Source organism: Mesitornis unicolor, unplaced genomic scaffold (genome assembly GCF_000695765.1).
Source record: "Mesitornis unicolor isolate BGI_N332 unplaced genomic scaffold, ASM69576v1 scaffold8362, whole genome shotgun sequence".
Taxonomy (NCBI): domain Eukaryota; kingdom Metazoa; phylum Chordata; class Aves; order Mesitornithiformes; family Mesitornithidae; genus Mesitornis; species Mesitornis unicolor.
The window spans coordinates 44015-56872 of NW_010167138.1; the positions used below are offsets into that span (position 1 = coordinate 44015).

The window sequence follows — 12858 nt, forward strand, 5'->3', positions numbered from 1 at the left end:
GTGCCTTTCCTTGGGATGCAGCATTTTGGGGTGTAGAGGTGAGCACCAGGAATTCACAGCTTGTGCAAGCATGGGGCTTGCTTTACAGCACCACGGTGGCATGCTGCAGTCACACTCCAGCCTTCCCATATCCACCACTCGAGAAACCTGTGGTGATGTCCAGGAGGGCCCAATGCTTTTATTCATGTTGCTGTTTTCATGTGGTACTGGTTTAATGATTGAGATTTGTGTAGCAAAATAATCTGAGTTCTGGTCTTGATGTTTTGTTTCGTTTTGTTCCTTTCCTGCAGAATTCAATCCGGCACAACTTGTCGCTCCACAGCCGATTCGTCAGGGTGCAGAACGAAGGCACTGGGAAAAGCTCTTGGTGGATGATCAATCCCGACGGTGGAAAAGGTGGCAAGGCGCCCCGGAGACGCGCTGTGTCGATGGACAACAGCAACAAGTACACGAAGAGCAGAGGGCGGGCGGCTAAGAAAAAGGCAGCCCTGCAGACCGCCCAGGAGACAAGCGAGGACAGCCCTTCTCAGCTCTCCAAGTGGCCAGGGAGCCCCACCTCCCGCAGCAGTGATGAGCTGGATGCATGGACAGATTTCCGCTCCCGTACAAATTCGAACGCCAGTACGATCAGTGGCCGCTTGTCACCGATTTTGGCAAGCACTGAACTAGATGATGTTCAAGATGATGACGCTCCGCTTTCCCCCATGCTATACAGTAGTCCATCGAGCCTGTCCCCATCGGTAAACAAGCCGTGTACCGTGGAGTTGCCTAGGTTGACTGATATGGCTGGGACAATGAATTTGAACGATGGACTGACAGATAACCTCATGGATGATCTCTTGGACAATATAACACTCCCTCCCTCCCAGCAGTCGCCCACAGGAGGGATAATGCAGAGAAGCTCCAGTTTTCCATATGGATCCAAAGGTTCAGGGCTGGGCTCCCCGTCAAGTAGTTTCAACAATGCCGTGTTCGGGCCTTCGTCCCTGAATTCCCTCCGCCAGTCGCCCATGCAGACCATTCAGGAGAACAAGCAGACCACCTTCTCTTCCATTTCTCATTACAACAACCAGACGCTGCAGGATCTCCTCGCCTCTGATGCACTTAGTCACAGCGATGTCATGATGACACAGTCTGACCCACTCATGTCACAAGCCAGCACAGCTGTGTCCGCCCAGAATTCCCGCAGGAATATAATGCTCCGCAGCGACCCCATGATGTCGTTTGCTGCGCAGTCCAGCCAGGGCGGTCTGGTCAATCAGAGCCTGCCTCATCACCAGCACCAGTCCCACAACTCCTCTCTTAGTGGCAGCCGTGCCTTGTCCAATTCCATCAGTAACATAGGCTTGAGTGACTCGAACAGCTTGGGATCCACCAAACATCAGCAGTCGCCTGTCAATCAGTCTATGCAAACACTTTCTGACCCGCTCTCAGGCTCCCCTTTGTACTCTTCTAGCATGAACCTCCCGGTCATGGGACACGAGAAATTCCCGAGTGACTTGGACCTGGATATTTTCAATGGGAGCTTGGAGTGTGACATGGAGTCCATTATCCGCAGTGAACTCATGGATGCAGATGGGCTGGATTTTAACTTTGATTCCCTCATCTCAGCTCAGAACGTTGTCAGTCTGAATGTGGGGAACTTCACTGGTGCTAAACAGGCTTCATCACAGAGTTGGGTACCAGGCTGAAGGATCTTTGAGAACAGGGAAAATGGGCAAACAGGTCAGTGCCCCATAGATGTGGTAAAATACTTGGTTCCTTAGCTTTATCGGAGTTTGCACCAAACACTTAGTAGTTAGAGCACACTAATAATGTTAATTTGGCTTGCGATGGCTTGCTGTGTGTTGGTATGCAGCAGGCGCAACCAAGAAACACTTGGAGGTGTGGAGGGAAAGGAGACTAAGCTATAAAAGCTGTTTGGCTGCAACACTGTCAGTACACATCTGATGCTATGTGTCCTTCTTAATTTAGGCATGAGAAATGTTAATGACAAATCAGGCAAACCAAGGTGGAATATTTGTGGGTTCTGGGAATCACAGAGCTCCAACTTGTCTTCTTTGAAGTCACAACAGATGGATTCTTCTCTGCAGCCGATGCTGCACGTACCCAAGCTGTGTTACACAGGGATGGGGCAATGGGCTTTGCAATCAGAGGAGCAATAGTACTGCAGTGGAGGAGGAAAAGCATCTTTGCAAGATGAGTGCTCGCACTGAGGATCGGGGCTGAATTAGCATTGTATTGCTGCTGTGGAACAGCAACACTAGCAAAGTTGTTCAGATTTTTTTTTAATTGTGTTTCTTGGCAAAAGAAATGTAGCAAGTGGAGGAATTATATATTGAAATAGCAAAGGTGGGCTCCTGGTCCCAGGAATGTCCTGGGTTTAATGTTTTAAATATGCAAAAATTGTTGGTCCCCTTAGATCTGGGGTGGGTATAATTTTCTTTTGGACTCCACCAAAAGAATATCTGTAGGTTTGGCTGCTGACATAAGTGCTTTTCAAATGTTAGCCTCTTCAGATTAATTTTTTCCAGATCGGTGTGTTTTTTTCCATTGCTTCTTTTCCACAGCTGGGGGCACTGAACTTGTGGACATTGTTTCTGACATCCTTTTGTGGTTCTGCAGGCTTCTGTCCATACCTCTGCCTGCTCACATGTTCATATTTGCTGACTCATAGGGCAGGTGCCATGAAAAGTGCCCTTTTTCCTTTGTTTGTTTATTAGTATAAGGGAGTAGATTTCAAAATATAATAGGATAAAAGGTTAGGTATGAATTATTGAAAGTGTTCTATTAACTTCAGAATAGTATGCAGACTATCCTAGTGGTGAGGTTAAACAGGGCATTAATTCAGTTTGCAGCTTACTTCCAACTTTATTATTTTCTGCATGAAAGATGGAAAGGACCAGTCAGTGTCATTTGACTTTATGGTGCATAATTTGCCCCTCTCATCTTTAATTGAGTTTTCATTCTCTGTTTCACAGTTAGATGTTCAAGGGGAAGTTCTGCAGGAGGTGAAGGGCAATGGTGAGCTTCCTGAATGTCTGCCTGTGTGTATGGAGTATCACAGGAGATGTGTGCTGTGAGGGAGAACAGGACTGCACAGGAGTCCTCACTTCAGTCCTTCTGCAAAACTGCTTAGCTCCAGCAGAGTGGCTGGCTTGCACGGTCCTTCCTCTGTCAGGGGGAGGATTTCCTCTGGCTCTTCCACATCTTCTTGCTCAAAGCATTGCAGTTCATGGCCAGGAGATGGGCTGTGGAGGACACCACATCCCACTGACCCTGCATGGGATGACAGCTTGGCAAGGCCAGGGCCACAGCCGAATTCTGGTTTTCCTTCAATTACAGTGCTGGAGAATTTGAGAAAAGAAAGGGAAAAAAAGAGAGTTGACTCCTGAACCAGGAAGCAAAAACTTAGAATCACAGAATCATAGAATGGTTTGGGTTGGCAGGGACATTAAAGATCATCAAGTCCACCCCCTGCCATGGACAGGGACACCTCCCACCAGACCAGGTTGCCCAAAGCCCTGTCCATCCTGGCCTTGAACACTTCCAGGGAGGGGGCATCCACAGCTTCCCTGGCAAGAAGGTCACACTTGTTGACCAGTTTTTTCTTCCTCCAGGTGCTTGAGCTGTTGGATTTAAAAACCCTTTTTGCATGAGATAAAAAAAAGGCTGTAGGAACTTTATTGCTGTGGAACATTCAACAGTACAGACTGCCAAATGGGGCCTAAAAAATCCATGTTATTGACAGCTTTGCTTGACACAGGCAAATAGGGTGGCCTCCTGCTTTCGTATCTTTGTTCGCTGTGTTTTGGTGGAAGATGCCTGCAGGGCGACCTGCCTAGGCAGCACGTAGGAAGTACCACCACACCACCTCCTCACCGATGCTCGCCCCTGCCTCTTCACCCCAGCCTGTGCCATTCACAGAAACCGTAGCCACCGTGATCTTTTTCAGGCTGCTCCCTCTGAATAAAGGAACTGACACATCTGTGCGAGTGGAGTTTCATTGCAGAGGACAGATTTATTAACGAGACAGTTCTCCTCGGCGGATTACTGTCCAGTCATCTGTGGAAGCCTCTTTCCCGCTCTCTGACATGTGGACTGGCTGATGCGGTGTGCCTCCGGTATCAGGTGCAAGCGCAGATGATTTCTGCTGAGCTGGTTCATCATGCACCTTTCCTCATCTGTTAAGCAGCGCTATTTGAGAGTTTGCCTCCCTACGAGCATCTCGTATTTTGATAGAGGCGCCTTGTGTGACATCAGGTGCAGTCGTTCTGTATTGCTTTCTTGGTTACTTCTCTGCTTCGCTGCAGCAATAGGGACCTCTGAATTAAAATATTTTCTCTGTTCGTGATCCCAATAATGAACCTTTACAGGCTTGAAAACTGGGGAGCGCTTTCAGCAGAGCAGCCTGGCACTTGCTCATGTTGTTTAACAAGGGCAGCCATGTGCATTTTGCAGGCAGGCAGAAGCAGTTACAATGGGCTGTTGGCATACTTGGAAATAGCGAGTGCTGTGTTTTCTATGAAAAATAGGAGAAATGTTGGAGTCAGGTTTTGGGAAGAAAAGAAAGCCAAATGCATAGGTATTTAGCTTATACATACTCTAGGTCAAGAGAGGGTTTTACTTTGGAAGAAAATAAACTACAGTTTCTTCACAGGGGAGGTGAAAAAACTTGTGCTGGAAACGCCACCATTGCGGGTTTAGTGGCTGTGCATGTTTGCTGTGCATAAGCCCGTGCACGGACCCTGGAGAGAGCTGTGCCCGGTTCCACCATGCTGGCCCTGTGCCTGTGATGCTGGCCATGACCAGCCTTTCAGAGAGCCCTAATTGAGGCATATAAATGAATTTGGGTTTGCTTTGGGTTTGTTTTTTTTGTTTGTTTGGTTTTGTGGGTTTTTTTCTCTTAGAAGAAGGAAAGGAGAAAATCCATATGCTTTTTTCTTGCTTTATTCACTCAGCCATAATTTTCCACTCTTAAGCTGTCTGAGGCCTCTGTTCTTCTATCTCTACCTACTTCCCAAGAGCACTGGATATGCCCTCCACCCTCTCAGATAATCATCACCTTGGTTTTTCCGCTTGTTTATCAATAAATAAAGACGTCACTATTCCCTCTCTTGTCTCTAAAATACCTTTTATTTTGCAGTTAATGGGGTCCTCTCTCAGCCTGGGGTTCCCACAACTCTGCACTTCACTCCGTGGTCCTTCTCAGCTGGCGAGTCCCCAGGGACTCATTCACCATTCACCAAAGAGTAGTCCCAAACAGACCGGTAGGGGAGACTATTTGGGACATTTCCTGGTGTCTGCAAGGTCAGGAGCTGGTGATCAAGTACCGCTTGGGCAAACATTTCCTCTGGCATTAAAACCCATCCAGGAAGTTGTTTTTACCTTGATTGTTTCAGGAATCTGGTTTACAACAGTGCTGCGCAGGCAGCAATGGAGGCAGGGCTCGGGCAGGGGGTGGAGGACGGCTGAGCGCAAGCAGAGCAGGAACTTCTTGAGCTGGTTTCACCATCTCTCATCTATCTGAATCTTCTGAGAGAGATTTCAGTGTGCCATTTAATGGGATGCCTCTGGACTCTGTAACAGAGCTGTGCTGGAGTCACGTTGATTTGTTTGAAAATTACCAGTAAAACACCTCACAGATCAGTTGAAGTCACTTGTTTTGCCTTAGCATCATCTGTGTCCCACATCTTCTCGCTGTAGCAGTTGAGTGCACAAGCTACTAATAGCAAAGTCGTGACACTCACACGATTTGATGATGTACTTCTCTGGTAAAGTAAAATCCTAGGAAACATAATGTCTGTTGGTGTTTCATTATTCTGTATCAGTTTGGACTACTTGCTGATATGTTAATTGGTGTTCAGCCTGTTTCTGAGTGAAATTCATACCAAAAGACAAATGCATAGGTCTGAGGACGACTTACTATTCACTACCACACCACCTTAAAAGTTGAAGTAGATAGTGAAAACATCTCCATTTGTATGGAGTTTCAAATCAAAGACCTCTGGGCAATATGCCACAAGGAAAATTATTTTTATTCTTTACCAGAAACTTTGTTTTCTGCTTATTAAAGCTGAAATGTGGAAACCAGAATCGGTGGACCTCTTGCCTGAGGATGCTGACAGCCTCAGGACCGTAGCTGCACTTCCTCCTCTCTTATTTTCAAAAATGAGGTCTCAGGGGTAGGGCTGGCAGGTTTCTTACATGGAGCCAAGATAGGGCTGGCTGCCCTGAAAAAATCTAAAGGAAATTCAGGAGTAGCAAATTCTCCTGCTCCATTTCTAACAGGTTAGTGGTTAAGGCGGTGGCGTGCTTCTAACATTCAAGTGTTGTTTCAGCCAGCCCAAGGTTTGAAAGGTGGTTTTGTGACTAGCTGAACATCACACGCACCAAGTTTAGTCTTTGTACAAAAATATCTATGTAGAAAATGTATTTTGCTGGGAACAGGGTGCCCATTAACTTCAAGGAGGACCTCCCCCAAGCAGGCTCCTTGCTGCCCAGGCACCCACCAGCAGCACAGGAGCAAACTCGGTGCCCGTGGTGGCTAGGGAGAGCAAGAGGGGAAAGCCAAGCAAACCCTTCTGGGACTGCCCCCCATGTGGTCTCGCTGGCCATGGTGCACCTTCAGGCCCTTTTCACACAGGGGCCAGTCCTATGCTTGCAGGGATGCTGTGGCTTTTGGTGTATGAAGGCAGCAGGAGCTGACACACAAACATGATGAATTGCTCAGTCCTTCTGGGAGTAGGGCTTTTTTTAGTTTTGGTGGTTTTTTAATCTGGGAATATGTTTTGGGGTTTTATTAACCCACGTAAAGGATCTGTAGAAACCAGGATTGCCTTCACAGGCTTGTGTTGTGAGCCTACAGCAGCTGAAGCCAAGACAATGGTCTGGTCCTGTGGTTTGGGTGTTCTTCTGTTAGTGTTTTATACAGATATATTTTTTAGTACCTCATGCTTTGTCATGTGATTCAGCAGCAATAATTAGGCAGAAACTTGCTGTCCCTGCAGATGCCAAGATTACAGGATGACATACTCTCACCAGATGACAGCACAAACTGATATTTTTAGAACAGCCTACATCAACTGGTCTCCCCAGTGCTTTCCTCCCTGGATCGGCAGCACGCAGGTTTTATTACAGAATGAGTCTTTGCAAATTGTCTTTTTCACGTGAATGAGCCGTAATGATTGTTTAGAGCTGCAGATCAGTGTTGGTCCCCAGACATGCTGCTGCCTGATAGCTGCAATGGTTACAGGTGGTTTTTCTTCTTTATTTCCTTCTTTTGAGCCAGACTTTTAAATAGCTCCTCCTTAAAAAAGTATTTTCTTGAAGAAGTGCGTAATAAGAGATTCTTTTTAGAAACATTGCATCATGCAGCTGAGGAAAGGTCAAGATCTTCTTTCATAGCAATTCAGCGCTCAGCCAAGATGATGAACTGACAGCCAGAGAGGTTTAAGCCTTGTGTTGATGACAGCCAAAGAGCACAGGTATAGCGCAGGCAGCAGGAGTGCATGGATTTGAGTAGTACCATACGTAAATAGCTGGCCTTTCCCTCCTGGCCTGGAGAGGGAGGATGAACGAAGGATGCTCATGCAGTGCACCCCAGGCTCCTGGTGCCACTGGTGGAGAGGCTCCAGCAGGATGCTCTCATCAGCGCTACCCCTGATCGAGTCCCACCCGGCGCGTGGGGACACTGACCCCATTAAATCAGGTACCTGCAGCTGGGTGGTGGGAACGCTTCACTCTGGTCCAGTCTGCGGGGGCTATTTAATCAGCTTTTCCACTCAGATTGCTGCGGAGGGTGGCGGTTGTTGGAGTCTGGCGGAGCGGACATCTGCTGAGCGGTAATGGGATGGAGACGTGGCTCAGCTAACGCAGGCTGCTGTGTAGCTGCGGTTGTTTGCGGTTACTCCAGGAAAAAGCCACTTTTCCCAGATGATGCCATGGAGAATGGCTTGCTTTTATGCACTTTTACGGCTGAGCTGAATATCTTGCGCATTGTTTTTCCCTTCTACTGCCTGCTTTTGCAAACTGCTGCTTCTGGCTTTCATGGGTAATTTATTTCACAGAAATGTAGAGAAAATCTGGTTTTGAGGAAGGACCTTCCCTCTCTTGCCCTTGCTGCCACTTGTAAGTCATGATAGAGGATGTTCTGCCTTATATCAACGTGGTGGAAATCCTTTTGTGTGACCTGTGTGAGCATTATTGGCCTGTCATTTTCAACTTACTGCAAAGGAAAATGAGAAGACTCCATAGCAGGGAGGATATTTTTAAAATAGGCTTGGTAGAATAGGCCTCACAGAGAAATAGAGACTCTCTATGAGGACATTCAGAATAAAGAGTACATAGCATGTTTCCATAGCACTATAAACCCATAATTCAGAATGTTTCCAGCCATGCAGGCGCCTTTTACTCTAAAAAGCAGATCTTATTCTTCAGATTCAAACGTGCAAGCAAAATCCTTCTCTATTTTTGTAGAGAGTGCAGTAGTTACCTATCCTTTTCTGATCCACAGTAGAGGTCTCCTTCCCAGTGCTCCTGAGTGCCTAAAGAAAGTCCCATTATTTCAGGCGATGTCCTGTACCCCTAGCAGAAGCTGTATTTTGCAAGCATTTTTACCTGCCTTCTTCCATACAACAAACTTGTACTAGTTCAGCAGCACCCTGCCTAAGAGGTGGTGTGTTGGACACCCAGGCTGATGTCTCTCAAGCAGTGGTAGTGTCACCCATAACTGGTGGGATTCCCTACCCCCTCCTCAGGCCCCTGAACAAAAGGCAATTTTTTTGTGAATTTGGTTGTTCAGTATCAGATCCTGATACATTAGGAAAGCCTGATCTACTTCTAAGTATGTGAGCATGGGTGGACCAGTTTCTGAGTGTCTCCTTTTCATCTGTAAAATGGGTAGAAGGTACCTTACCCACCTTTGAGGGTAAAATGAACTGCCTGGAGGAGTGGTGGACTCTCCTTTGCTGAAAATATTCCAGACTTGGCTTGACAGGGCTCTGAATAACCTCTGCCTTCAGCAGAAGGTTGGACCAGATGATGCTGAATCCCTTCCAGCCTGAGCTTTCCTATGATTCTGTAGACAAGTGGGATTTCAGAATAACACACATATCAATAGTTGTGTCACCTCACGACAGTTCTGAACAAACCTTTCCTCCCAGGGAGCTGATGCAGGGTGAGAGAATGATCTGCTGTCTTTAGTCACATTTGCTTCCAAAATACTTGGTTGTCTGCTATGGTTTGCAATGTTTCTTGGAGTGGAAGAGCAGCAACAGAAGGAAAAGAGACACATACGTGCTTTACGTGCCTGTACAAGTACCAGCACAGCAACTTTTTAGCTCCCATAAGGCTTAGTTCTGTGCTGTTGTTCTTCCTCTTTCCATCCTTCTCCCTCACTCTCTGCCCCTGATTCTGAGCTGGAAAAGATCTATTTTTATGAAAAGAATTTAAAGAGAAAAAGCGAAGTAGCAACGTGCCTGAAAAGTTCAGGCCCTAGAAAGAAAGAGAATACGCTGTTGCCAGCTCTTTTTTCTCCCCCTAGGGTTTGCACCCTGTGTCTCAGCGCAGAGCCATCCTGGTGCAGCGTACACTAAGCCTGTAGGGTTATCACTGTGGCATACCTGCCATGGCATTGGGATGCTTAAGTTTTATTCTGCTTGAACAAAAAAATCTTGCGCTGCAATTCTGTCATTACAGGAGGATTGGCCACAATAGTTACATTCCTTATTTGTTTCTAAACAAGTACTTTGTATTCAGTCTTGAGCTGTGAATACCTCAGGTAGAATATAAGCTTGTACCCATACCTAATCAAGTCTTGCTTTTTGAGCCTATCTGTATTTTGGAGTAGAAGCTGTACTGCTGGCGACGATGACAAATCTAGGCAGAGGCACCAGGTCAAATATACATCTGTCACTGAAGGATGCAGGTGTGTGTTGCCCTTAGATGACAGCATCATCCTAGCTCACCAGAGGAGAAACCTCATCTGCCTCTGCAAATTCAGCGTGACACCCCAGAGGATGAGCTTTTCCCATGGCCATGAGGAACGGGAGAAAAACTCGTGGTGACTCAGGATGCAGCTGGAGATATTTGTGGGCAGGGGGAGAGGAACCACTGGGGAGTTGTGGTTGAGGACCACTGATGTATGAAGATGTAGCTGGAGTGATTGCTTCCCTGCCTGATACGGTTTTCATTGCTGTGAAGCAGCAGGCTGCTAACTTGGGGTTGACAGAGGCTTTTTGTGATAAGACAGAAAGTGAGAGTGTATGGGTCTATGATGGACTTTAATTGGGCAGTTTGAAGGTAGGCAGGTTAAGACGTTGATCTACTTCATTTTTTAATCCATTTGCAAAGTCCGTGTAAACAGAGCTGTGAAAATGGAGCATGTTTTGGTTCTGCTGTGAGCAAATTTTGGCTCAGCTCTGTGTCTCTATCCTGGACATTGACACTGTCTGAAGGACAGGTGTCCTCACGAAAAACTGTTGGGCAGTGCCTCTTCCACAAATGATACTCATCATCATCTGCCCTCCAGTTTTTTCTCTTGTCACTTCATTTCATAGTATAATATTTTACATACATTTTTAATTTAAACTTGAAATGCTACTTTGGTACTTCATCAGGAGTTTCAGTACTTGTTTACTTTTAATTAATACACATGCCAGAGCTAAGCCCACGCTCAGTGTAACTGGCTGCTGCCAGGCTGTGGTGCGCAGGACTCGAGCCTTGTCTTTGGATGGGGTTGTGCTTTGAGGGATCCCCTTTCTTCACCTTCCCTGGAGCCAAGGCTTTAAGGAGAAGTAAAGGGCATGCACTCATTTGAGCTGCATACAAGCCACTAACCAGGCTTTACTGGGGGCTACCAGGCCTGTCTGGGTATCTCCTGCTGACCTTGTTACTGCTGTCAGGACACACCAAATGGAGCCGTTGCCAGGCAGTCACATTAACGAACGGCTAGCGTTAATTTGCCCTTTGAAAATGAAGAAATCAATATGTTGATCCAGTTGGAAATCCCTTTATTCACAAAACAGTCTACCCCAAACCCCTCCACATAATTAAGGCTAAAGCCAAATTTTGTTTGGGTGAAATGTGCAATCTGTCTGCTCCCTAAGCTCTGCTGAATGAAGTTCTCTCCTAATGGTGCAGGGAGCAGCTGTCACGCTGTTGCTCTAATAACCATGAGACAAAATGATTACATTTCCATCAATCATTCAGCATTATCAGAATAGGTCATTTTAATAAAATGTTATCATAGGATCAGTGCCTGGCACCTTAGAAAGGAGAGGGGCAGTGATGGAGAGTCAGCTCGTGATCCCCCTTGTAGGAAGTGCTGGTCCAGATTAATCCATCAGTCCCCTTAAATCCACCATTCTTCATGAGGGTGCCTAGTACCAGGATTTTTGAGAGTAAAGATGTTCCTGTAATCAACTCAAACGGCTTTTTGGTTTTAGCAAGTGTCCCTTGTTCTTGCACCATATAAAAAAAAAACATATAAAAAACCACCAATCATTCATCTTGGGGCAAAATCCTCACCAGTTTTAAAGTGGTGTGGGGGGCTAAGCCCTGGTTTCAAAAACCATTTCACAGCCAGAAGTTACATGGCCAGCAATGCAAGTGAGCTTTCAGAAGATGTGAAAGGATTTCATGGGAATATTTAAATGTACATGCTTTCTAAAACCCTGCTTGCTTCCTGCCTATGTCTTCAAGCCACTGAGTACCTTTAAATACGTGTCCGCTTGTCCCCCTGGTTGAAATGTTCATCTGTTTTGAGGGTACTGCCTACTTACTGTGTCCCTTCATAGTCATCTCCATGCTGCATCCAAGGTGTCTTTCCAGTCTGCCCCTGCAGAGACCTTTCATGGATGCAGAATAAGATGGACCCCAACCCCATTTTTAAAGCCAGGTGGACTCTGTTGACAGTGTGTCGTAGAGTCGGAAAACAGAGGAGTCTGAAGTCTGAACCAAAATTCATGGCTCCCCGCTGCTTCTCTTGAGCAGCCTCCTCCGGTTGTACTTCAAGGGTGGTGGTTGATATCAAACACTGATGGAAGATTTGCCCAGCCTTTTGGTGATGATGAGAAAGGGTGATCATGAAGAATGCCAAGAAGTTGGAGGATTCTTTTGTGCTTCACCTGGAAATATACTTATCAAATAGACAACACACTGGGTTTCAGTAATCCAGACCTGGCCATTTTTTGGTGGGGGGGGGGGGGAAAGAGGGTTTTTTCTTTCCCACTCGGGAGCAGCTAAGCCAGCAGAGAAGCACACTCAAACCATGGCAAGGGAAGAGTGTTTTCAGGCAAAGTCATGGCACAGTTTGTCCCCTGCTATAAGTTTGAAGCTTCTGGGTGCAAACAAATCAAAACTACTTGTCAGTGTAAGTGGTTGCTGGGTTTGGAGGTTTGCTTGGTTGCCTTTTTTGTTGTGGTTTTTTTTCCTACATGCGGCAATCTCACTGTCTTTTCTTCTTTCTCTTCTTCCTCTCCAGGCCCTCAAACTGACACGAGATGTAGAAAGAGAACCCTTTGCCAAATCTGCTGTCAGCAAGTGGACAGTGATACTGTTTACAGCTTACGACCTTTGTGAACCCTGCATTATTTTCCTAACAAAGCAGACTGTTAATAGGCCCGTTACCAGAGTGAGGATCCTCTTTTTTTCCTTTTTTATTTTTTTTCTCTTTTTTTTGGGAATTGAACTCATTCTGAAGTATGCAAAATCTTCCTTTTTTGGGATGGCCGAGCACCTGCTGTGGAGACAATGTTCAGCACCATCCTGTTGAGAACACACTGTGTAGCCTTTACAGTAGTCACTTGTGAATGAGTATGTGGTGTTTCAATATATTAATGGTTTATGGGATGTTCT

General features: G+C 46.2%; 1 protein-coding gene across 1 annotated transcript; it reads left to right on the plus strand.

Moving 5' to 3' along the window:
- Nucleotides 1–290: 290 nt before the first annotated feature.
- Nucleotides 291–12651, plus strand: FOXO3 (forkhead box O3; the record flags this gene model as incomplete). Its single annotated transcript, XM_010178582.1, has 2 exons — nt 291–1725; nt 12485–12651. A coding segment is annotated over one exon (1401 nt), but the record flags the coding sequence as incomplete, so codon positions are not given.
- Between the last annotated feature and the right edge of the window lie 207 nt (nt 12652–12858).